Genomic DNA, 27,618 nt, shown 5'->3' on the forward strand with positions numbered 1-27,618 from the left:
TAAAGTCATGAGGCTGATCTGACGGTTGTCCAGAAGACAATCACTCATTGACACCCTTCACAAGGAGGGAAAGCCGCAAACATTCACAAACAAGAATTTGGGAGAACTTCATAAGGAATAGTCTGAGGCTGCGATCAAGGTATCAAAAGCCAACGCACACAGACGCGTCAAGGAATTTGGCTACAGTTGTCGTATTCCTCTTGTTAAGCCTCTCCTGAAACACAGACAACGTCAGAGGCGTCTTAGCTGGGCTCAGGAGAAGAAGAATTGGTCTGTTCCCCAGTGGTCCGAAGTCGTCTTTTCAGACGAGAGCAAGTTTTGTATTTCATTTGGAAACCAAGGCCATATAGTCTGGAGGAAAGGTGGAGAAGCTCATTGCTCAAATTGCTTGAAGTCCAGTGTTAAGTTTCCACAGTCTGTGATGATTTGGGGTACAGTGTCATCTGCTGCTGTTTGTCCAGTGTGTTTTTTGGAAGCCAAAGTCACTGCACACATTTAGCAAGAATACTTTATGAGAATACTTTAAGAATACTTTAAGAGCACTTTATGCTTCCTTCTGCTGAGCAGCTTTTTAAAGACGCTGACTTCATTTTCCAGCAGGATTTGGCACCTGCCAACACTGCCAAAAGTGCCAAAAGTTGACCATGGTGTTGGTGTGACTGACTGGCCAGCAAACTCCCCAGACCTGAACCCTATAGAGAATCTATGAGCTGTTGTCAAGATGAAAATGAGAAACAAGAGAACAAAAAATGCAGATGAGCTGAAGGACACTGTCAAAGAACCCTGGGCTTCCAAACCACCTCAGCAGGGCCACAGACTGATCAAGTAAATACTAATTAAAGCAAAAGGAACCCCAACCAAGTAATGAACACATATACAGCCAGAAGGCCAACAATTCACTAAAAATGTTTTTTTATTGGTCTTATGAAGTATTCTAGTTTTTTCAGATGAATTGTTGGGTTTTTGTTAAATGTGAGCCAAAATCATCAGAATTAAAAGAACCAAAGACTTAAACTACTTCAGTCTGTGTGTACAAAAGTTTCACTATTTGAGTTGAATTACTAAAATAAATGAACTTTTCCTCGACATTCTATTTTATTGAGATGCCCCTGTAGCTGGTGGAACACAGGAGAACATATCTGACCCGTACTGAGCCATGGTGCTTGTAATAGAATTTGACCACAGGGAATCCATAGAAATAAGATTCTTCCCTAGGTGTAAATAAATTTCTCTCAATATATCATTCAGCAGGGGGCACGGTGGCTTAGTGGCTTAGTGGTTATCACGTTTGCCTCACACCTCCAGGGTTTGGGGTTCGATTCCCACTTCCGCCTTGTGTGTGTGGAGTTTGCATGTTCTCCCCGTGCCTCAGGGGTTTCCTCCGGGTACTCCGGTTTCCTCCCCCGGTCCAAAGACATGCATGGTAGGTTGATTGGCATCTCTGGAAAATTGTCCGTAGTGTGTGATTGTGTGAGTGAATGAGAGTGTGTGTGTGTGTGCCCTGCGATGGGTTGGCACGCCATCCAGGGTGTATCCTGCCTTGATGCCCGATGACGCCTGAGATAGGCACCGGCTCCCCGTGACCCGTGGTAGTTCGGATAAGCGGTAGAAAATGAGTGAGTGAGTGAAAAGGAAGGAAAGAATAATTTGAATATTGATTTATTTATTTCAGAAATCACTGCAGGAATCAAGTCATGTCCCATCAGATCAAACCAACAGCTTGGAGTCCTTTTAAATGAAAATATTTCAATTCGCTGATTATTAACAGTAACAAGACCAAGACCACCACTAACAATAAGAGTTTGCGGGCGCTGGTAGACAGACACCACAAATCCAACACCAGGTATGAATGATAACCCACATATTTTATATATCGTCGCTGTCGGGCAGAAACCTCGTATGTCCAAATTTGGTCCATTTCATATTTTTTCACATATGGATGCTATTGGTCAGTCCCCACGTGGGTCTGTTATTTTTACAAGTTATTAACTAATCTAAAGTCTTGAAAATAGCTTGAGCGCAAATCTCATAACTCCATTGGACACTTCAACTGTCCACCTCTTCCTCACTCCGCGGGAGAGCTTCACGGCATATTTCTCCTTAAGAAGAGTCGCAACGAATCAACACGTCTTCTGAGGTAAATGTCTTCAAAACACTGGGCTCAAAGAAAAAAAAATCTTGACCCCCGCTAGTTCTGGTGCTCGTCTGAGGACAGGAATTTAGCGCAAGACAATCCACTGCAACGCGGACTAAACCCTGTGTACTGCAGATAAGGTACGGCGTTTTTTTAATTTCCTGAAAAATAACGGTTTTGGAGATACGAGGATTCCGTCTGACAGTGACGATATATATATACGTATATATATATATATATATATATATATATATATATATATATATATATATATATATATATATATTTTTTTTGAACAATGAATAATTCTCTATAGACACATATATAGGAAAATATAGGCAAGTCCAGTACCATTTCATTTATAACAAAATCAGAAACGTCAGGAATTGTTCATGATTTGGGAGCAAAAGCACAAACAATAACAATTTTATTCATTTTTGTTTAGGAAACTTTGTTGACCATTTTTTCCGATGCCAGGAAAAAAAAAACGTACGAGGCTTGTTTGGATTATCGATGCACTCTTTCTTACCTTCTTTGTACACTGTGAAAATAAAAAAATAAATTTAAAATTGTTCTGATGGCAAACAAAAACAGAGAAGAATGAACAGTTTATTGTAAATGAATCACCGGCACCTTATAATTCAACATTATTCAATAAATGTAGAAATGAGAGAAACATCAGGAAGAAGCAACGTTAAGAAAACAGCGAGACGTTCGTCCAATTCATCTACTACACTTTAGTTAGGAATGGACTTGATTTCTTGACCAATCTTCCATCCAACAAAACACTTTAGGTGTGTGCTGTTTCACACAGGAAAAGGATCAATAGCCATGATTGTTATTAATATATATTTGGTAGTGGACTCTTAGACTTTACTGTATAATATCACTTTGCAGACACTGATAGATCTCACGCACCCAAACAAACAAACAGAGAGAGAGAGACGAGAAAGAATTGCAGCAGCAGCAGGATGTGCGTAAGAGAGTAATGATTAGCGAGCATGGCGTGCTAGTGTTGGTTCTCATGGAGAAGCTCGGACGCCAGCTGAGTGATGAGAGTCCAGGTCGTGCGAATGTGCCGGGACTCGGTGGTGCGAGCGCACACAGCCAAGCGCAGCACGAACTGACCGGCCAGCTGGCAAGGCACCAGGTGGATCCTGCGACTGGCGTTGATTCTCTTCAGCAGGGTTTCGTTCAGGTCGTTGGACCCCTGAGCGGTACGCACGAGAACAAATAAACATGATGTTTGTCAAAATGAATATATAAAAAAAGTTGTTTTGTATCTCTATAAATACTTTCTAGACTTTCTATACTGGTGTCTCACAAAGTTGTTTTGTTTGTGGGTTTTACATTATAAATCTGTCGCATTTATTCACACTGTCATTCATTCATTCATTCATTTTCTACCGCTTATCCGAACTACCTCGGGTCACGGGGAGCCTGTGCCTATCTCAGGCGTCATCGGGCATCAAGGCAGGATACACCCTGGACGGAGTGCCAACCCATCACAGGGCACACACACACACACTCATTCACTCACACAATCACACACTACGGACAATTTTCCAGAGATGCCAATCAACCTACCATGCATGTCTTTGGACCGGGGGAGGAAACCGGAGTACCCGGAGGAAACCCCCGAGGCACGGGGAGAACATGCAAACTCCACACACACAAGGCGGAGGCGGGAATCGAACCCCCAACCCTGGAGGTATGAGGTGAACGTGCTAACCACTAAGCCACCGTGTCCCCCTCCTCACTGTCTTTTTATTTATTTATCTATCCAGTTAAAGCTTGGATGAAGACAGGTGTGGAACCTGAGGTGATCATCTGCTGCTAAAATGTTGGCCATTCTGAGATACTTTTCCGCTCACCACAGTTGTACAGAGCAGTTATTCCAGCCAACGTTTAGTTAAACCAGTCTAACTACACTGTTCTCCTCTGAGTTCTCTCATCAAGATGGAAGATCTGGACACACAAGTGCCTCGCAATCACTGGATGTCTCACCATGCCAGATAACATTTTCCCCATTGTGAGGTTTGATAATAAGATTGAGTTTATCAGCCACACGATTGTGTTGATTGGTTAATTGGATGAACGAGCAGGTTCACAGCTCTTCATTTCATTCATTCATACCTACAACTGAGAGTTTTAATCCTTGCACATCCCACCTTTAATCTGAAGCAGACCAGGCCGAGCACCACTTCAGCACAGATCTCGAAGCGTTTATCTTTCAGCACCAAAGTCTCAAACTCCTTCGCCAGTGCGACTTGCTGGAAAAATGACATCAGGCATTGTTTTAATCCCACAATTGTAAATCTGTAACTACAGACACAAATGAACTTGTATTGAAAGTGACAAGGTTCAGATTTGTTTTTAATTATATATATATTTAATAGAGATGAGCCGGATACTTGGCTGAAACGAGTATCCGGTACGGATAAAGCACTTCTGCCGAGTACGAGTATTATACGAGTAATACGAGTCAATATCTGTGCTCGGATTGAATGAAAATCATCATTGTGTATCTGATTGTGTCAGCGTTCTGTGATAGGCTAGTCACAGCGCCCCTCCCCTACAGTGATAGGCTAGTCACAGAGCCCCTCCCCTACAGTGATAGGCTAGTCACAGCGCCCCTCCCCTACAGTGATAGGCTAGTCACAGCGCCCCTCCCCTACAGTGATAGACTAGTCACAGTGCCCCTCCCCTACAGTGATAGGCTAGTCACAGCGCCCCTCCCCTACAGTGATAGGCTAGTCACAGAGCCCCTCCCCTACAGTGATAGGCTAGTCACAGCGCCCCTCCCCTACAGTGATAGGCTAGTCACAGCGCCCCTCCCCTACAGTGATAGGCTAGTCACAGCGCCCCTCCCCTACAGTGATAGGCTAGTCACAGCGCCCCTCCCCTACAGTGATAGGCTAGTCACAGTGCCCCTCCCCTACAGTGATAGGCTAGTCACAGCGCCCCTCCCCTACAGTGATAGGCTAGTCACAGCGCCCCTCCCCTACACACATACAGATGTATTGTGTTGCTGTGTCTCGCTCTGCTCACTCACAGTCACACACAGAACAGCTCTCTGTCTCTCCCTCAGTCACTCGGGTTCGTGGGTCTTTTCCGTTAACGTTTAGGGTTTCTTCAGCTTTTTACTTCGGGTTGTTACGTTAATAATACGAACTTACTAACCAGTAGAGTTCTGGTAAACGTGGGTTCGTTCAGATGTGGTACTTGCTTGGTAGAATGCGACTCGCATTGCGTCTCTGCCTGTCGGAGATTTTTTCTTTTTTAAACCTTCAGCTGTCTCTAACCAGTAACCAGACACTGAGTGTCTGACACGTTTTTGCTGTCTTTCATAAAAACATAAAGGTAGTAAGCTAGTGTTATAAATATTAAAAATTAATTATTACCGGTTAAAGCCCCGCCCATCACAAGACAACACAAGACACAAGACGCCTACTTCTGGGTTAGGCCCCACCCACTCTGAGTACGGATACAGATACAGATAATGCTGTACTCGCTCATCTCTAATATTTAACCTCCTATAACCTTCATTTAGTCCGAACGGCTATTTGATAAAGACTCTGAATGAAGACCTTACACATCCTGACTTGTCTGGCAGCTAACAGTCTTTCCCATTGGTACTGATTTCTTTTAAGGAGGTTATGCAGCTGTTCACTCATTAACTCATATCACAAAATGTTGTTTTTTCCAGAAGCACAAACTCTTACGTGCTAAGGATATTAATGTGACTTAGAACAGCATCCAAAGTAGACAAGGTGTTTCCTTAATCTCAGCCAAGCACTTCAATTATGTTCTCATTTCTCCAGCAGCTCCATAAAACAGTAGTGGTCTAAAAAAGCCTCAAACTTTGTTAGTATTATCATCTATACCGATAAAAAAGTAATGTAAATTTATTCTAGACGTATTTTTTTATAGCAAATAAATCAGCCACATCCATTAAGGCACGTAAACGCATTTCCTCTAGACGCGCATACAATGACCATCTTGATTCTGAGAGATGATTTGATTGACAGGTCAGCTTTGAGAGGTTACCTTGCGGATGTGCTGCTGCAGGCCTCGGCGTCCGTACATACGCATCACGAACCACAATTTCAGCGAGCGGAACCTGCGACCCAGTGGGATCTGCCAGTGCTGGGAGAAGATGAGATCAGACATGACACGTGAACACACACATGCCCCAAAGCAGTTCGTGCTCTGTTCTGTCGTGTACGCGTTACTGCATTATGCTACCTGATAGCATGAGTATGGCAAACACTACAGTGTGTGTGTGTGTGCGTGTTTAAAGTAAGCTCGCTCTCTCTCTCACTCACTCACTCACTCACTCATTTTCTACCGCTTATCCGAACTACCTCGGGTCACGGGGAGCCTGTGCCTATCTCAGGAGTCATCGGGCATCAAGGCAGGATACACCCTGGACGGAGTGCCAACCCATCGCAGGGCACACACACACACACTCATTCACTCACGCAATCACACACTACGGACAATTTTCCAGAGATGCCAATCAACCTACCATGCATGTCTTTGGACCAGGGGAGGAAACCGGAGTACCCGGAGGAAACCCCCGAGGCACGGGGAGAACATGCAAACTCCACACACACAAGGCAGAGGTGGGAATCGAACCCCCAACCCTGGAGGTGTGAGGCGAACGTGCTAACCACTAAGCCACCCTTTAAAGTAAGCTATTAAGGATAAATCACTACTCTGGGATCAGGACAAGCAAAATGTGCTTCACAGTAATGAGATGCATCTTTGTGCTACATCTATATAAATTAGGGTTGCCAGAGTCCAGTTTTTCTTCAGGCTACTTTATTAGTCTGTTGTCGTGTTTGTCTTCTTTCAAAAATCAATTTCTGTATAAAACAAAGAGCAGATAACGTGTCTAGGATGTACAGAATCTTTCTGTTGTAGATCAGGAGGTTTATTAGGAGGATTATAGAGTCATTACATCAGAAATGTGTGGGCATACAGTATAATACAGACAAAATCTACATGACATACTGTACAGCTCAATACGGTTCACAGAAAACACCCAAATACAAAACACAGAATAAGAACAAATACATCGAAGTACTTACTCTGTAATCCGTCACTAATCCTGCAAAGAAACAAAAGAAGATGGTGGTAAATGAATGGAATCTGAGACAACAATCAAGGATTTTGTTAGATCACCTTAAAGCATTCGGTTTGCCTCTTCAGAGGAACTCTTGACAAATGTTCGAAAGACTCGCAAGATGCAGAATGTATCTCATGTACAGTAATATACAGTAGGCTTACGTTTAAAAAGAGACCAATAAATAAGGAAATAAAAAATAGACTTTCAGTGTTGTCTCAGACATTTGGACCCTGCTGTATGTCTCAAGAATGTGATGAAACGAAAGACACAAAATAAACCTTAAAGCAAACAAGCTGCACGTTATGTTCTTGAGATGTAAACTGTAGAACTTTTAATGTTGTTACCGTTACCAGAAACAGACATGTGGAAAAGTGCAATATTGTTCCACCACTGTGTGCATGGATGATGATGATGATGATGACGACGATGATGATGATGACATCATGGCCATGACATTCCTTATAAGGCAGAAAAGCCTGGAGCGGAGCAGCGTAACTTCATTAGGCTTCTGTTGTTTGAGGTGGGAAGGGGCTTTGTGCACAAGCTATGGATAGGCCTGTGAAGTGTGTGTGCGCACGTTCGTGTGTGTGTGTGTGTGTGTGTGTGTGTTCGGACAGACACGGCCACCCTTTTGTGTTGCTGTCAGCGCAATTAGAGGCCGGCTGCAGCTGCACAGCTGTGTTGCTCACCGAGCTGCTATTGTACTCAGAATGGGAGATGAGCAAAAGGCAGAGAAAAGCATGATGGGTAATTAGAGTGTGCTGTTTCACAGAAGAGGAGGATGATAGACAGCTGGAAGAGATCTGGCTGTATATAAAACATGTACTACTTCGTTTTCTTGACACTGACAGAGGTACGACAACGTCAGGGATAATCCAAATACACAACCTAGAGAACAGAACAAGTATCACGATATACGTAGAACAAATGGCTCGGTAACGACAGGCAGGCAAATGCTGAACAATTGTTTGTCCAGAGCAAAGACATACAGTATAAGGGTTCGAGCACACAAATTAATCAACAAACTAAAGTACCAGGTGAGATTGATAAAGATACACAAGGGAGACAACCACTGACAACAGGGGAAGAGACAGGATATGAACCAAAACAGAACACATGGCAAAGTAAACAATGGTATAACCATTCAGGAGAATGCACTGTATCGCTGCGAGGTGCAGAGGTGCTCAGCTCAAGGGGGAAATATGTGGGGGAAATGCCCTCCCACAGTGCCTACTAACACCACTGGGAGTCCTGCACCTCTGGGTAAAAACCCAAGGTCTCGTGGCAGGCACTGCCCAGCATGCTGGCATGTCCCAGAGGAACCTGGGTGCATACTGGCTGGAAGCAGGCAGGTGGGTCGAGGACATCCTTACTTGGTTTAGTGGTACAAAGCTACAACTTCTTTGCTGAGGCGAGGTGGCAGGGTGACTGTGCCATGGGTCTCAGGCATGAGTAGATCATGTGAGACTGCACCTCTGCCTAGGTGCCAAGGGGGAAATTCACAAAAACGAACCTTGGCATGGTCTTCTTGACATCAGACCACTCTAACCGTCCTACAGCATTCATGGTAGCTGTGACGTTTTCCGTCATAAAAAACGTGTGTGTAGAACAAGCTAGAAAGTTAACGTGAATTTATCGTCATTTACTTTCTGGTTGATATAAAGAAACTACTACGATAAGTTTAAGTAAAGTCTTTAAAGTGTCATATTTAAACTGTTGGTGTGAGCGGATATACTGTATTGGCCCGACATCATATGCTGAGCACCTTCCTGACGTTCGAGTAGGAATTCCACATTGAACTTTTTTTATCGTTGTATTTTTTGTGCTATTCACAGGACAACTTAAAAGCTTTAAGTGATTGTGACATTAATATTTTAACAAAATCTGTCTGCCACCAAGTCAAGGTTAGTAAAAGAGTCCAGAAATTGTTTTAATAATCATTTATACAGTATGACTCGTCATTTTACAATAAATAATTCTATATCATAATAAATATATCGTGAGCGTCTAGGGGCCGTTTTATACTTTTCTCAGTGTTAGTGTTGTGTTGGTTGCAGAAATACCTGACTCTTGGTGGTCATGTTTCAGATAAAGTGGGTCCATCTTAAACGCCCCAATAATATCAGCCCTTTTCTTCACCCTAAATGACATTCAGAACATTTTGCAAGATTCAAATTCATGTTTTGTTTTTTTATTTTTTAGAAATGTCACAAAATAGACCATCAATGTTTCTATTGACTTTACATGGGCAACAATCTGTGTATTCATTCATTCATTCATTCATTCATTCATTCATTCATTCATTCATTTTCTACCACTTATCCGAACTACCTCGGGTCACGGGGAGCCTGTGTCTATCTCAGGCGTCATCGGGCATCAAGGCAGGATACACCCTGGACGGAGTGCCAACCCATCACAGGGTACACACACACACTCTCATTCACTCACGCAATCACACACTACGGACAATTTTCCAGAGATGCCAATCAACCTACCATGCATGTCTTTGGACCGGGGGAGGAAACCGGAGTACCCGGAGGAAACCCCCGAGGCACGGGGAGAACATGCAAACTCCACACACACAAGGCGGAGGCGGGAATCGAACCCCCAACCCTGGAGGTGTGAGGTGAACGTGCTAACCACTAAGTCACCGTGCCCCACCCTTGGCATGTCATGACATGTCTGGTATCATTTTAACTTGACCTGAATACAGAAAAAGCATCTGCTGTATTTATTAACAAGGAATTTCTCTGTCTCAGAAAATTCTACTATTTCATTCATCAAAAGGTAACTGAAATTTTAGCTTTAACGAAGCACTGAAACTCCTCCTTAAAAACCCTAAAGAAATGCTAACATGCTAAAAAGTGCATGATCTGCTGCTATAGAAATCAGAAACACTGGGGTGCAAATAAATGTGTGAATTTGGTGTTAGATTATTATATAAAATCACTAAATTAGACAGCAGCCATATTGTTAACACCTAATACGCCTCCTCGTGCACTCGTACGTCCCCGTCCGTCTCGTACGTCCCCTCGTCCGTCTCATATCCTGTTTGACCGGCGCTGACAGAGACAGCAGCTGGATTTGTCTTCATGCTCTTTTTATTTCCACACGAATAGCAAAGACTAATAAAGGTCTCGAAAACTCTGCTTGGTGAAAAGGGACCCAATATGATAAGTGATAAAGTGTTTACATGTGAAAAAGTGCACAAACTCACCACATCGCCGAGCAGTCGAAGTTCACTAGCAGCAACTTGTGAGGATTAAAGTTGAAGGAATCAGCAAACTGAAAGAAAAAAAAAAACTAAATCAGAAAAATAAATATAAAACAAACAATATTGGAGTCGCACGAGGTGAAAGAGAAGTTTATTCACATTAACATTAGTGAAAGGCTTTTATACACGGACGAGTCACTACACATCAGATACTTTGTCCTTTTAACATCCAGAAAAAAAAACACGTATTAACTTTCATAGAGCTCTTAAATAAAACTGACTAATAACTGAGTTATTAACTGACATTCGATCTGTTCAGTCGTTTGCAGTTCAGTTAATAAGGAAATGAAGGAATTTTGAGCAAGAATGTTGTTATAAAGTCAATGATTTATAAAGTGTTATTCAAAGAATTATTGTATTTTTTATTCTATTACTTGGGGTGAATTTCACTGTAAACTGTATAAAGGTCTCTCTCTCTCTTTCTGTCTCTCTCTCTGTATCTCTGTCTCTCTCTGTCATTCTCTCTGTCTCTCTCTCTCTCATTCCCTCTCTTTCTCTTTCGCTCTCTCTGTCTCTCTCTCTTTCTCTCTCTCTCTCTGTCATTCTCTCTCTCTCTCTCTGTCATTCCCTCTCTCTCTTTCTCTCTCTCTCTCTCTCTCTCTCTCTCTCTCTCTCTCTCATTCCCTCTCTCTCTTTCTCTCTCTGTCTCTATCTCTCTCTGTCTCTCTTTCATTCCCTTCCCTTCTCTCTCTCTCTCTCTCTCTCTCTCTCTCTCAGTGTGTGTCTCTCTCTCTCTCTCTGTCTCTCTCCTTGTCATTCCCTCTCTCTCTCTCTCTCTCTCTCTCTCTCTCTCTCTCTCTCTCTCTCTCTCTCTCTGTCATTCCCTCTCTCTCTCTCTCTCTCTCTCTCTCTCTCTCTCTCTCTCTCTCTCTCTCTCGGTGTGTGTCTCTCTCTCTCTGTCTCTCTGTCATTTCCTCTCTCTCGCTCTCTCTCTCTCTCTCTCTCTCTCTCTCTCTCTCTCTCTCTCTCTGTGTGTCTCTCTCTCAGTGTGTGTCTCTCTCTCTCTCTGTCTCTCTCCTTGTCAATCACTCTCTCTCTCTCTCTCTCTCTCTCTCTCTCTCTCTCTCTCTCTCTCTCTCTCTCTCTCTCTCTCTCTCGGTGTGTGTCTCTCTCTCTCTGTCTCTCTGTCATTCCCTCTCTCTCGCTCTCTCTCTCGCTCTCTCTTTGTCTCTCTCTCTCTCTCTCACTCTGACCGATATAGATAGTTTAATTGATATGACCTCCGCATATTTCACATATTTCTCATTAACTTTATCAGTATAGATTGCAAGTGTCGTTAATTAAAAAATCGATCAAGGTCAAGCTTCGTCTTAACGCCCCCCCCCTTCCCCCCATAATGCCCCGGTTGTTTGTGTTACAAGCATAAATTTTGCTTTGAAACTTTAATCAGCTGTCACACCTGCCATCTAACAGGCTAGCGCTCTATCTGTCCGATCTATTTACCCAGGCGTCTCTTGCTCAATATCCTCTCCATCTGCTGCAGTGACGCTAGACCGAAGGTCCGAGAGCAAAACCGTAGATGCTATACGGAACGCACGATTGTTGCCATGCAAGCTACATCTCAGTCGTTTCCTGGCAACCGGGTCCCAATACAGGAAGCGCCATCATGCTGTCATTTCAGCTTTTGATAAAGAACAGGGCCTTTTCAGCCAAGCATGGCCTGAACAGTATTGTTTGAACTGGTGCTTATAAACAGGGAGATTTTGTTATGGCGGGAAAAGGAGGGACTTATCTAAAGGTCTGTGTGCGCCTCAGGAAATTACTTTACCCTTATCTCCACAATACTCAGCTGGGTGCCAGAGCAACTCAAAGCCTCTCTAATTTCCAGACAATTTCTCCACATATAACTCACTCCAGCGCACATCAGTTTTGACATTTGAATACTTTTGTGCATCCACACACACACACACACACACACACACACACACACACACATATTGAAAACATATTGGTCTGACCTTTGCCTGAAGGGCTTTAATAGATAAATATGGCAACAAGATTTAAAGTCATCATCTACCATTTATATACATTTAGAGATGATTTGGATAATGAGGTGTGTTTTGGAAAACAGCTAACTAACAAACAACTAGAAAGAAAAAGAAAAATGGTGGCAAGCTGAAGTGATATAAAGCCAACAAAGCAAATTAGCAAGCAAAAGCAAAGTAGCAGGAAATGGCTGGCACTATTCACAGCTATTCACAAGAAATAATAAGAAATAAGACATGATCAGAAATTAGCTAACCAACAAGAGAAACCAGACTAGCAAGAAACAGCAAGCAGACTAGCAAGATTAAGCTAACTAGCACGAGTGAAAGCAAATTAGCAAACAATTTAAGACGACACAAACTAGCAAGCATAAATAAATTAACCAAAAATGCAAAATTCCCTTTACAGCACTGATAACTGGCTTTTAATAAGCATTTAATGTCACGGAACTTCTAGTACAAGTTCTGCTACTGTCATTTTGTCCTTTGGCTAAGTTCATTGATTATTACTTATGTTATAGCAGCTATAAATGCTCTGTCTCTTATCAGTTAATGAGACAAAAAGGCAATGGAAAATCCTGAAGTCTTTCCAATGGAGGAAAACCTACTGAGGATATTAAAACGTCAGACACATTTTAGACTCTTTATGTCCATGTCTCACCTCCACGCCTTCCAGGAGAGGTCGGAACTCAGGACAGATAAACGCACTTCCTGCGTACGCAGCGTCAATGTGCATCCACATCCCCTCTGCACAACCTGTGTCCAGAAAGAGAGAAATAAAGTAATATATATAAATATATATGTCCCTAATCACTGTGACTGAAATATTACTTAAGAAAGTCTAGTAAAATTCAAAGGATAAGACAATTACAAGGGCAGGTTTACTCACATATGGGTCCGAGCTCAGTGATGCGGTCAAATGCACACGATGGTGTCGTTCCCAGTGTGGCACAAAACTGCAGGGAAGAAATTTTATAAATCACTAAAAATTACCATAAAAAAACAGACGTCAAACACATTGGTTGTCTATAAGCAATAAAATACGAGTAACTGAAGAAGCATTTTCAATTTTATTTGATAGCAAACACAAATGTAGAGATTTGTTTACAATACAATCGGACTCCGGATTATGTCCAATTCGCTACAGCACGTAACCCACAACTTGTTCAAATCGTATCATAAAGTTGTGTTAGAATATATAAATTAAACTTAGATGTTTTGAAAAATCACAAATGAGACAAATGACAAAGAATTAAATTGTTGTAAAACCTGCTTTCTATATATTAAAAAAATCCTTGATCAGTAAATAATAGTTCTTATAAATTCTCACAAGTCTTAATTCAACAATTATCATCTCTTGGAAGCTGCAATTGTTCTGAATATTTAATTATCTATCTATCTATCTATCTATCTATCTATCTATCTATCTATCTATCTATCTATCTATCTATCCATCCTTCCATCTGTCCATCTATCGATCAATCGATCGATCCATTTGTTTATCAGTCCATCTATCTATCCTTCCTTCCATCCATCCATCCATTTATCGGTCCATCCTTCTATCTATCTATCTATCTATCTATCTATCTATCTATCTATCTATCTATCTATCTATCTATCTATCCATCCATCCATCCATCCATCCATCTATTGATCCATCCATCCATTTATTTATCGGTCCATCTATCTATCCATCCTTCCATCCATCTATACATCCATCCATCCATCCATCCATCCATCCATCTGATAGGTCCATCCTTCTATCTATCTATCTATCTATCTATCTATCTATCTATCTATCTATCTATCTATCTATCTATCTATCTATCCGTCTGTCTGTCTGTCTGTCTGTCTGTCTGTCTGTCTGTCTATCTATCTATCTATCTGTCTGTCTGTCTGTCTGTCTGTCTATCTATCTATACAGTGTATGAAATCACAATCCACCATTAGCAATATGCCTGTAAATAATGTTGGAATCTTAAAAAAATATTATTGCACACTTTGTAATAATTGTTACAAAAATAATGAATTGTATTATGACCTCTTTATTTTTTATAGACCTGCAGATGGATGTAAAAAGCCCCCTGAAACTGTCTGCTCCATATGAAGCGAATGTTTTCACGAAACCATACACTTACGTAGAAGGGAATGAGACCTGCTGCTTTGTCCTCCTCAATGACTTTCCTCAGCGTCTCTCCTCTCACGGCAAACTTACTGTCAGTGGGAAGTTTTTTCATCCCCACTACTCCGATTAAACCTGCTTTCTCGACGGATGAATGAGCCTGAAAAGAGTTTCCAAGCCATTAAAGATTATCTTGACCAAAGTGTACAATTCAATTGGGTATAAAGCTTTATGTAGAATTACAGGTTAATACACTGTCCTGGTTTGGAGGAAAGTGTTCAAGGTTAACAAACCACACCAGGAAGTAACCAGTAATTCTCCCTGACTCTGACCTGGGATGATGTATAGGCTACTAGTTTAGACATGATGTGCAGTTCGGTCCACTCAGGATGATCAGCTTGAACCCGTTTCACCATCCTGGAGCGAGCAGCTAGCAGCGCTACTAAAGACGCCTCACTAGCGGTTCCCTGAAATACAGAGAAGTATACTATTAGTATTAATATTTATATTACAGCAAGCTTTAATTTAATTAACTGTAGCATAAATCTATAATCTAATTCTAATACATTAGAAATATGTAAATAAAAATATAGCAGTATTTATAGAGGGTGCACGGTGGCTTAGTGGTTAGCACGTTGGCCTCACACCTCCAGGGTTGGGGGTTCGATTCCCGCCTCCGCCTTGTGTGTGTGGAGTTTGCATGTTCTCCCCGTGCCTCGGGGGTTTCCTCCGGGTACTCCGGTTTCCTCCCCCGGTCCAAAGACATGCATGGTAGGTTGATTGGCATCTCTGGAAAATTGTCCGTAGTGTGTGATTGTGTGAGTGAATGAGAGTGTGTGTGTGTGTGCCCTGTGATGGATTGGCACTCCGTCCAGGGTGTATCTTGCCTTGATGCCCGATGACCCCTGAGATAGGCACAGGCTCCCCGTGACCCGAGGTAGTTCGGATAAGCGGTAGAAGATGAATGAATGAATGAGTGTTTATAGACATACAGTTGAGCTTGAAAGTTTGTGAACCCTTTTAGAATGTTCTATGTTTCTGCATAAATATTATCAGAATTTCACAAGTCATAAAAGTAGAAAAAGTGAAAACCAATCAAACAATGGAGATAAAAATAATAGATTTGATCATTTATTTATTTAAGAAAATGGTGGATTGAAGCATTGGAGCAATGAATGGTTGAAGAACGATTAAAGAGGAAGAAAGTTAATGTTTTAATGGTCAAGTTAAAGTCCTTACCTGAATGACATAGAAATGTTGTGAAAGGACCTAAAGAAAGCAGTTCAAGTGAGGACACCAACCAACATCCCTGAGTTCAATCTGTTCTGAGGTATCAGATAAAATTCCTCCATGACGTTGTGCAGGACGGATCAACGGTTCCAGACAAAATTTATTTACAGTTTCTGGTGCACGAGAAGGTCACAACAGACACTGAACGCAAAGGTTCTCATACCTACATCCACTCAAACATTTGTAATAGTGGATCATTTTTTTCAACAAACAATAACCAAGTATGATATTTAGTCCTTGTGTGAAAATCTGATGATGTTTTGAGACATATTTATGCAGAAATATAGAAATTTCTGAAGAGATCACAAACTACTGCACTGATATTATATTATATTATATTATATTATATTATTATTTTTATTTTTTTTTTGTAATGAAATCATCTTTTTACACATGATTTGATTACATTTATGTAAACCTAAATAAATAAATGTATAATTTATTTTTTTTTACATACAAATGAAATATTTTGCAATGATTTTCCTTAATCTTAAAGATTAAAGTATAAATAGTGATTTTTAACACAATTAATTAATATTCGTGTGATTTTTTATTTTTTTTTGCACATGATTTCTTTATCCTTTTTTTACATGATTCATTTTCACCTGTGATATTTTTTGGAGCCTGATTGACTAAAATTTCACAATTTATTTATTTTCATGATGTTTTTTTTGAGTCATTTAATTTTACGCTGATTTAGTTTATTTTCACATGATTTATTTTTATCCACATTTTCTCACACACACACACACACACACACACACACACACGCACCACACACACACACACACACACACACACACACACACGCACCACACACACACACACACACGGACCACAAGCACCACACACACACACACGCACGCACGCACGTAAGCACCACACACACGCACCACACACACACACACACACACACACACACACACACACGCACCACAGACACCACACACACACACACACACACACACACACACACACACACACACACACACACACACACACACACAGTCTGTAGCTGCACCAATTCAAACACCACCGACACCTTGAATCAGCTTAGCTGTGAGCCAGACATTTACTTTGATCCTTTGCCTTTATGGCAAACAGACACCCACCCACCCATCACACACACACACACACACACACACACACCACACATGCGCGCACGCACTACACACACACACACATGCACCACACACGCACCACACACACACGCACCACACACACACACACACACACACGCTTTTAAGACCTTAATGTTACACCAGTCTGTTGAAAACTGTATAATTGCAGGTTTGCCGTAACAACTACACAATTCTATCTGTGTATATATTTTATACACAAATTACATGTGTGTCTGTTAACTCCACAGTGGTGGTTAATCCGACACTAATATGAAAGTAGACACTCAGGGCTTTAAGAATTAGTAGTTTATCATAAGTGTTTCTTTTACAGATGTGAAAAACACACACACGTCTCACACTGAAAGCCAAAACGTGTGACCACAAAATCATTCGTTTGTTTATACTGATTGAAAGTGTCAGATTAAAAAGGGTTCAAATTATTGAATTTTGTTTTTCCTAAAATGTCCTAGTCAATGTGTGAAGAACAAAAGTGAGCTGTTCTCATTGAGACGCTCACTGCATACAGTACACAGGACTAATTACACTACTTACACTAATTACAGGGCTCCAGTCCAATGAAGGTCTGGTTTTGATTCGTCAATAACCATAATAATATAAACTCCCTGCTTTTTTTGCAAACATAGAAACAGGAAAAATCACCAAGCAGCTGTTTTAATAAGTCCCTGAATCCACATTAACAACATCACAAAACAAAAGTTCTGTATAATCTAATAAGCTAATAAATAACTTGTGTATATTTAAAGTACATCAAATAATCAGAGCCTACAGTTAAAGGTCAGTTAAGACCTAGGCGCACGAAACACGGGACGAAGCAAACAACACATCAACTTAATGTTATTTAAATGTAAATTTAATCAACACTCCTGCTCCTCTCTGTACAGATCTGGTTCTAAGCATCATTTACAGCACCAACCCCCTCAATCCCACAGACAGGAAGTGAGAGCTCTTTGTTGCCATAGTGAGCATCGTGTTTTGAAAAAGCACAAAAGAGAATGTGGAGGAGGAGGAGACACACTGACACACACTCTCACTCACGGACCCAGCTGTAACACATGACGTCTAACTCGGACATTAAGGTAAATTGCGCTCATCTCATGCCGCCATGACTTGTCTACAGCTGACGCCGTAAAAGCCAATTTCCAGCAGACGGGCCACATAAACGCAGTTTGATGAGCAACAAATTGCTGTTTGAATGAGCAGCCACCGCTTTCCAGCATGCAGCCGTGATGGATTTCTCCAAGATGGTTAAAATGTAATCGTCTGCTGGGACCTCGGTGTCAAAATCCAATATGGTGTCAAGAGAAAAGGGCTCAAGGTGAAACGGGATTGATTTTAACATTAGGAATAAAACACTTCCGAGGGACGTGTTGTTCTAGTAAAACAATCAATGATGCTTCATGTTGTTCTAGTAAAACAATCAATGATGCAATGCTGATTATTGTCTCTAGAATATTGACACATAACTTTTATCTAGTTAATGTCATGTTTAATGCTGAAACTAAATAGTCCCTTCCCTTCTGGCCTCTCTCTCTCTCTCACTCTCTCTCTGTCTGTCTCTCTCTCTCTCTCGCTCTCTCTTGCTCTCTCCTTCACTCTCTCTCTCTCCCTCACTCTCTCTCTCTCGCTCTCTCTTGCTCTCTCCTCTCTCTCTCTGTGTCTCTCCCTCTCTCTTTCCCTGTCTCTCACTGTCTCTCGCTCTCTCTCTCTCGCTCTCTCTCTCTCTTGCTGTCTCTCCCTCACTCTCTCTCTCTCTGTCTCTCTCTCCCTCTCTCTTTCTCTCACTCTCTCTCCCTCTCTCTTTCTCTCACTCTCTCTCTCTGTCTCTCTCTGTCTCTCCCTCACTCTCTGTCTCTCCCTCTCTCTGTCGCTGTCTCTCTCTCTATCTCTCTCTCAATAAATAAACCACAAAGTCTCTGAGTGTTACAAAGCAGCGACACTGGCGTCCTTCCTGGAAGGAAAAATAAACCTCTCCTTCATATCTCCTTCTCCTTCTCTCCTGTGATATCATATGAAACTATTTCTAATTTCTCTAATCTACGTATGAGAACATCTATTGCAAAACAAATAAAAGGGTACACAAAGAAATGTTGCATATCGCTGGTTAATATTTGATTTTTTATCCTTGAGCACAACTTTATTAGGTGTTTTTAAAATATTTTCTCTATATAATTATAATTAAAGTTTCCGGAGCTCACCTGAATCACGCCGCCTCCTTCGCCGTTTGTTCCTGCTAGAAACTCCTCGGGCAGCTTCAGCATTTTCCCCAGCCAGTCCAGCACGACCGTCTCCAGCTCAGTACAAGCCGGACTCGATGCCTGGGACACAACAAAACAAACATCAGCTAAGGGGGAAGTTAATATAGATAAAAGAAGCATGGATGGACGGACGGATAGGCAGAAAAATAGATGGAGATTAAAATGAAGAAAAGAAAAGTGAATACAACCCATTAACTTTTACATCCCTGCATCCAATCCATCAAGAAAGCCGAGAAAGAACAAAACCAAAGATGGATGGTGTAGAAAAGATAAATACCCAGGAGAATCCAACGCAGCCGATTCCACCTGACAGCATGTCTGCTAGTAATGCAGGGAAGGAGTTGGCAGAGGGAAAGTAGGCATAGAAATACGGGCTGTGCCAATGGGTGACCTGAAAGAAAGAAAAAAAAAACAACATTTGAGTCCTGTGTGTATTTTACATTTTTGCCACATCCCAAGGGCTTCAACATACTCAACAAACAAAACACTGTATTCGTTATTGAATAACGTAAGGATGGATGTGTGAATGTGTGCAACAATAAACTAATGGAAAGATAAATGAAGGGATGGACTGATGGATGAAATGATTCATTTTTAAATAGATGGAAAAGGAATGAGGAGGAAATTACTGACCAACTGTTTGAGGGAGAAAGAAATATGGACAGTTGGATAGATGAATGGAAAGATAGACTGACAGAAGGATGGGTGGATGGATGGAAAATACATATTTAAGTATTGTAGCTCATTGTTAATTTAAGAAAGAAAGAAAGAAAGAAAGAAAGAAAGAAAGAAAGAAAGAAAGAAAGAAAGAGGAACTATTGGAGGAGGCAAGGAAGGAAGGAAGGAAGGAAGGAAGGAAGGAAAAAAGATCTTTGTGGGTGGTTGGGAAATAACCAGGGAAAATTAATCCATCCTTTAATTATTCAACCCATCCATTCATTCATAAAGAAAGAAAGAAAGAATGAATGAAAGAAAGAAAGAAAGAAAGAGGAACTAATGGAGGAGGCAAGGAAGGAAGGAAGGAAGGAAGGAAGGAAGGAAGGAAGGAAGGGAGGAAAAAACAATTCATCCTTTAATTAATCAAGCTACCTATTCATCCAACAATACAGAAAAGAAGGAAGGAAGGAACAAGGAAGGAAGGAAGGAAGGAAGGAAGGAAGGAAGGAAGGAAAAAAGATCTATGTGGGTGGTTGGGAAATAACCAGGGAAAGTTAATCCATCCGTCAATAAATCAATCCATCCATTCATCAAGCAAGAAAGAAAGAAAGAAAGAAAGAAAGAAGGAAAGAAAGAATACAGGGTTGACAATAAATAGACTATTAGAAATCTTATTGTTGTATGTCGTACCCTTCTTTACTGTAGTTTAGTTGCAGCTGATTCATTGCTCATGTCAATATGAATGACATCACTCTGTTTTCCAGGTTTAAAGTAATTCCATGCGTGTGAGAGAAAGGCAGCTGAGCTCCATACAGGACTTTCCCAACATGAGTCATTAATACGGTTTAATGTGCACTAACAAAGGTGCCACAAATGGCTCTAAGGGCAACAATGAATTTTACATTATAAGGACTAAATGGAAAGTGAACACTAACACAACTGACTGAAGTAGTGTGTAAAATCCCTCATAGTGTGTTTATTGTCTTTCATTGAATTAATATTTCACTGGAACTGTAGTTTTACACGTCCTTCACTTGTGCTCCTTACGCTAGTATCGTTTATGCTACAAATCCAACAAATTTCTTTTGACTTAAATCATCAGTACAATTATATTTTCGAAACCATCTGAATCCATCTAAGGAAACATTAAGAAAAGACACTTTTATCATTTATATATAATCTTTAGCATTCATTGTTATTTACAGTAGTAATAGCTGAAACAAATCATCCTGTATGACTCCAGGTAGTATTCACAGTTAGCAATGACAGGGTCAATAGTTACGTTGTGGAAAGCCAAGGCGGTTTTCTGGATTTCCCTGCATGGCATCAGAGTGCACTGGATATAGAGCCACGTTCCACCAAAATGCTAACATGGACAACACTAAACAAAATGGGATGATGCATGAGCATGACTCATTAGCAGCATTGTGCTAAAAAGCACCAGACTCACCCCAGGCATGATGACCCTCTCGATGTCCTTAACCACGTCTTCATACGTCTCTGGCTCATCAGGAGCCACCTCAGGAATTAGTGCTCGTAGGTATCCGGGCTCCACTTCAGGGTAAACGTTCCTTTTCTCAATGTTCTCCAGGTAGTCGGCTATATAGTCCACCATCTCCTTCCCTCGCCTGCGGAATTCTGCGATGTCCATCTTGACGCCTGGACAGATTTTGGGCTTACTGTAATAATAGACATTTATGTCTTTTCATACAAACTCGGGTCTCTCGTGAGCTAAAAATTGACTTTAAATTTAAATAACTGTGGAAATAGTGCACCTTGAAAAATTAATATAATTTAAAACTGAACGTTTTGATTGTCTTGTATTTTTAAAAATATTTAATTAACCTTCATTCATGAAATTCTACAAGTGCATTCCAATCCCAAATATGAATTTTTTTTTTTTTATTATTTTTGAATACATTAGATTTTTTATTTTTTTTTTTAGATATATTTAATTTTCTTTAGGGGGGCACGGTGGCTTAGTAGTTAGCACGTTCGCCTCACACCTCCAGGGTTGGGGGTTCGATTCCTGCCTCCGCCTTGTGTGTGTGGAGTTTGCATGTTCTCCCCGTGCCTCGGGGGTTTCCTCCGGGTACTCCGGTTTCCTCCCCCGGTCCAAAGACATGCATGGTAGGTTGATTGGCATCTCTGGAAAATTGTCCGTAGTGTGTGATTGTGTGAGTGAATGAGAGTGTGTGTGTGTGCCCTGCGATGGGTTGGCACTCCGTCCAGGGTGTATCCTGCCTTGATGCCCGATGACGCCTGAGATAGGCACAGGCTCCCCGTGACCCGAGGTAGTTCGAATAAGCGGTAGAAAATGAGTGAGTGAGTGAGTAATTTTCTTTATACAGAGTATAATATTTACAGTGAAATAAATAGTCAAATACTAACACTAGGTGGTTGGTTTTATTAACAATGCAACTGTATGCATTTGCACCTCATTGACATAAATATATTTTAACTTTGGAAAACAGATCCAACACAAAAATATAGAAAGAATAATAATTTCTAAAAAAAAAATTTTAAAAAGTGACGTGACATACGGCTAAGTACGATGACCCATACTCAGAATTCGTTCTCTGCATTTAACCCATCCAAAGTGCACACACACACACACACAGCAGTGAACACACACCCGGAGCAGTGGGCAGCCATTTATGCTGTGGCGCCCGGGGAGCAGTTGGGGGGGTTCGGTGCCTTGCTCAAGGGCACCTCAGTCATGGCCGGCCCGAGACTCGAGCCCACAACCTTTAGGGTTAAGAGTCAGACTCTCTAACCATTAGGCCACGACTTCCCCAGCAAAGATTGTGATAACCCTTAAATACCTTTATCTGGATGTTCAAATTTATTCGGATACTATTTGCAATCCACATGTAAATTACAGTAGCACTTTATTTTATATATGTATAATGTTAGCTAAAAGTATGTATGTAGTCAATTATGTAGAAACTACAAGGTCTGTACACCAGAATTTAGTTCAGAACAATGCAGAACTTTCTAAGCTGCTGAAGTTTGTAAGTTAAAAGAATAATAAGCATCAAGCAGTACTTACTTACTTACTTACTTACTTACTGATAATTAAGGTAACAGAAGTTGGTCCAACCAAACTGATTCTGTAAATACACATAAAAATGAATAAATAACACTGAAATAAGCTTTTGTTTAAAAATAAAGCACTTATGCTATATTTATATAAACTTACATATTTATACTATGCGCCATTTCCAACATACAAAGTCATGAAAGTAAGTCGGAATTTTAAGACAAATAATGCAATTGTAAATAATTTATGCTACAAGAATAAAGAATAAAGTCCACTTCAGTGTTTAACGTTCTAACGTAAATCAAAGAAGACACAATAAAATCACAATTTTAAATTTTGTTGCTACGAATCACATGTAAAAATGCAAACTGATTCAAATCAAAAAAGTTAAGGCTATTTATTATTATTAGCGTTGCACACAGCTAGTATTTGTCCCACTTTTTCATTCATTCATTCATTTTCTACCGCTTATCCGAACTACCTATATCTCAGGCGTCATCGGGCAATTTGTCACACTTCACACAAGTTATTATAAACTTCTATAATTTTCCTTTAAATATGAAATTCTAGATATTGAAGAATTACAATCTTAGAATTCAAATAATGTAGAACAATTGGATAGTACAATTGACAGTAAAATACTTTATCGCCTGTGATTCCACTCACCATTCGAGATGATTCATGCCATTCGTCGACGCTACATCTATCTATATACTCTACATATTTACACAAGTCTTGTGGTTTTAGGTGCCTTCTTATTTATTCTACCAAGTATACAAATGTTATAAATATATATATATATATATATATATATATATATATATATATATATATATATATATATATATATATATATATATATATATATATATATATGTCTGCTTTTTGACCAATATATATACGACCAAGAACTGAGTCTTAAACAGATTATTTAAGTCTGTAACTGTGAATTGTACATTTTTATGTCCAGATATTTCTTGCACACCTCTGTAGTCTCCTAGGAGCCTAGGAGCCCATTTTGGTAAAGTTGTGTGCCACAGGAAAACACAAATCACACAAAGAGTATATGGACCTTTGTAGCTTGAAATAAACTTATGAAGAAAAACTTAAGAAGTGGAGAAAGATATTCAGCATGAATACTAACTGTACAAACAATTTCTGAATAAAAAAAAAAAACAAAGTTTAACCTAATATTAATGTTGATAAACAAAGCATTGTTGTGGTACAAGAAAAAGATTGTCATTAAGATTTCACTGTGGCAGTAAACGTACAAAGAATCCTATGACAGCTTTGTCCTATAAGGTTAACAACCTCCTTGAATAATATCTGAGCATTTTTACTGGAGATTGTGTGCACACACTGTGAGGTATTTGATCTCATCCTGCAAATATGGTAGAAGCACAGAGAAGACGTATAGAGTTTTTACAGAACTAGCAGTGAGCCAGCTGAGCTCACGTTCTCTTTATATTTTTATCTCGATCTCGATCTCTCTGTTATGTCAGCAAGGTATATTTTGTGGAGTTGCCACTTCTTACCTAGCCTAGTTATTACCTAGCCTACTAGTAATAGTAAAAAGACTAAATCCTCTCTAAAAGTATATGGTGATATCAAACCTGTTTCTGATCTTTAACATGCCCCCAAGTGCCTGTTCATTAAAAAGAATCTCAAATTTGAAGGCGTAATTCAGTGTATCTAACAGAAAGAAAAGCAAACAGCTCACATTAAAAGCCAAGAGAGTCCTGACTCGAGTTTTATTAGACTTGCAGATAAAATAAATTAATTTGTTTATACCGATCGAAAAAGTCGGGTTCCTTTCTGCTGGTGGAACAAAACACCATTTTACTGGTAAAAACCGTTAATATTCTTCATCAGATCTAAACAAATAAGGTTAGGGTAAACTAGCTGCTTGCAAACATGCTTGTTAAATTAGCTAGAATGTTAAGGTTTATAAATAATATTCAAAAGTATAAAGTCAAAGCTCTTCCCAAACTCATCGCTTAAACTATCGTGAAACATCTCACAACAGGAAGCATGGAATATTCTGAAGGAGTGATGACGCTGGTGAATAATCTCACAAGCTCTGCTGTCTCTACTACTCTCCAGTAAACACTTTCTAATCCACATTAATACACTCTAATGCAGGTGTGTGTGTGAGAGAGAAAGATAGATAAAGAGAGAGAGAGAGAGAGAGAGAGAGAGAGAGGTCATCAGCTCACCCACAGGGTTACAGGTATATTTGATTACATGATGGCAAATAGTTTTAACACTCTTAAACCCCTCCGCTTTTACTGAGAAGGGCCAGTGACTCCACACACTCACACACACACACACACACACACACACACACACACACACAGCCTTGAAAACATAACATTTTACAAAATATTTTGTTTTAGGGACTACAGAATTCCAATACATTGTTCAAGAAGTATTGTTAGAGTTAATTATGCATACAGGTTTTTTCACACACACACACACACACACACACACACACACGAAAGGCAAAGCAGTAAATTCAGTATGCCTATGACTTATTTCCACACTGAACCTTGCTCTCTGACCTGATCATTCAACAAGTGTGACCACTCTCACACTCACACACACTAACACTCACACACACTGACACTCACACACACACAGACACTCACACACACAGACACTCACACACTCACTAACACTCACACACACACTCACTCACACTCACACACACTGACACTCACTCACACACACTGACACTTAGACACATCACTTGACCAGGTAATGTTTAAACACAGTGTACTTACAGATTCAGTCAGAAAAAAAAAGGCAGTCCTCCTTTTCCTCCTCCTCCTCTGTGTTCACTCACACCCTTTTCGGTCTGTAAAACACACACACAAACGCACACAGACACACGTGCACACACACCTACATACACACAGTCGTCCAGTGCAGAGCAGAATACAGGAGCCCGTGTCTTTATCTGCTCAGTGCACATTCAGGCGACCAATCAGAGTGCAGCACAGCACAGCAGGAAGAGCTGATTCATAAGGAGTTAATGAGGTCCTACTCACTTTCCATCTGCATATGTAGAAATGCAAAATACTATTAAAAATTCCATATTTTATTTACATTTTTTACATGGAAGATTTTCATAGATTTTTTTCTACACAATGAGAACAAAATCTGAAAATAAATTAATTTTAAAATAATAATGTTGAAAAATACTTACAGTTTTTTACAATGGCTATGTTTTTTCAATACATTTAACAAGTTTCCTAAACTCTTAACACGGTTAGCACAACATCCGTCTTTGTAGGCTATACAATTAACACATTTCTTGTTGCTTTGATACAAAATGCATACAGTTAACACCAATTTAAAATGCTTGAACTTCTTTTACACACAAACTCAACCAAGACCAAAACAATGTCATTTTACAGTCAAATTTACAAATGCTTTCACACTGTATGTCAGAACAGATAACATCATGTTCTAAACATAACTTATATAGACTAAAGTCAAAGTCAACAGCTGTTCATATTGTGAATTGAAACACAAATATATTCCCTGTATTTTATTCCATTGCTAATGAGAAACAGCTTATTGCAGTTATGCAAATATATAAATCACAGCTGATTTCCCCCCACGTAGGAACCACACTCAGGTGTTGAGGTTTGTTCAGTCGCATGATCATATGTTCTAAAAGAGGACTCTTTGATCTTGTGTGGAAAAGGAACAATATAGAGCAACACAAAGAGAGAAAGAGAGAAAGAAAGAAAGAAAGAAAGAAAGAAAGAAAGAAAGAAAGAAAGAAAGAAAGAAAAATGTCTGCACGAGGGAGAGGAAGACGAGTACCAGGACAAGGGAGAGGAGTTAGAATGCGTGGTGGCGCTCAAAGAAGGACCAGAGCTACTGTAGGGTAACTGATCAAATAAGAGCTACTCTCATTGACCATGTCATAAACCACAGGCTGTCATACAGAGAGGCTGGTGAACGAGTACAGCCAAATCTCAGCCGGGACACAATGGCATCCATTGTCAGTATTTTCAGAGAAACCAACAGGTAGGATTTTGCTTCTCCTACAGCAAAGTGTAAATAATTTGACCATTTACTGTATTAGAGTGACTGTATGCCTCCGGGCTCTAATACGTAACTGTATTTTGTCCCTCTAAGGATTCAACGTCTATCTCCCTCAGAATGTGGCCAAATGCAGACCGGGCAGATTAGAAGATTACTTTGTTTTGTATTATAATTCCGGTGCTTTTTCTGCTTGTATATCTTGCAGTAATGTCCTTTTGCAAATAAAGTCTTTACTGCAGCAATTCTGTGTCTGTATTTTTTTTTTTACATAAACTGTACATTTTATAAAGCTACTCTGAGATGGTCATTCATTTTTTTTTTTTATTGAATTTCTGCAGCAAAAGAAACAAAACGCATGCATTTACTAAACCCGACAAAACAAAAATGTAGAAAGGCTTCAAAAGAAACTACAGTGCAAAACACAACCTATGATCAATACAATATACTGTCTGTATTGTATAAGGGCAGAACTGACACATAAAATAATGTAGTTTCTGTAATTTCAGCTGATGATAGTGTTTTT

The 27,618-nt window shown here is 40.1% G+C and overlaps 1 protein-coding gene across 3 annotated transcripts; it reads right to left on the reverse strand.

Moving 5' to 3' along the window:
• Window positions 1-2,464: 2,464 nt before the first annotated feature.
• ddc (dopa decarboxylase) lies at window positions 2,465-25,973 on the reverse strand. 3 transcript variants are annotated; one of them, XM_060869384.1, is made up of 15 exons: window positions 25,820-25,973; window positions 23,062-23,106; window positions 21,444-21,652; window positions 19,614-19,727; window positions 19,277-19,396; window positions 14,982-15,116; window positions 14,666-14,809; window positions 13,417-13,483; window positions 13,189-13,283; window positions 10,486-10,553; window positions 9,332-9,408; window positions 7,231-7,250; window positions 6,185-6,283; window positions 4,306-4,407; window positions 2,465-3,344 (listed from the first exon to the last, which is right to left on the reverse strand). In XM_060869384.1, exons 3-15 carry the CDS (start codon window positions 21,642-21,644, stop codon window positions 3,144-3,146), a joined length of 1,443 nt encoding a protein of 480 aa, XP_060725367.1. In that variant the 5' UTR covers window positions 21,645-21,652; window positions 23,062-23,106; window positions 25,820-25,973; the 3' UTR covers window positions 2,465-3,143. The 3 variants fall into 3 exon arrangements, with proteins under 3 accessions (XP_060725367.1, XP_060725366.1, XP_060725365.1); XM_060869383.1 differs by having other exon boundaries at window positions 23,058-23,106; XM_060869382.1 differs by having other exon boundaries at window positions 2,466-3,344; window positions 23,066-23,106.
• Between the last annotated feature and the right edge of the window lie 1,645 nt (window positions 25,974-27,618).

The sequence above is a fragment of the Tachysurus vachellii genome, chromosome 5 (genome assembly GCF_030014155.1).
Source record: "Tachysurus vachellii isolate PV-2020 chromosome 5, HZAU_Pvac_v1, whole genome shotgun sequence".
Lineage (NCBI taxonomy): Eukaryota > Metazoa > Chordata > Actinopteri > Siluriformes > Bagridae > Tachysurus > Tachysurus vachellii.

What these genes read in the sequence shown, in the direction of transcription:
- ddc (XM_060869384.1), bottom strand. Translation starts at nt 21,644, where the DNA reads ATGGACATCGCAGAATTCCGCAGGCGAGGGAAGGAGATGGTGGACTAT. An exon ending in TAGCCTATACATCATCCCAG is followed by an intron (nt 14,810 to 14,981) that starts GTCAGAGTCAGG and finishes AACTCTTTTCAG; the next exon opens with GCTCATTCATCCGTCGAGAA. An exon ending in TTCGACTGCTCGGCGATGTG is followed by an intron (nt 9,409 to 10,485) that starts GTGAGTTTGTGC and finishes AATGTCATTTAG; the next exon opens with GGTGAAGAAAAGGGCTGATA.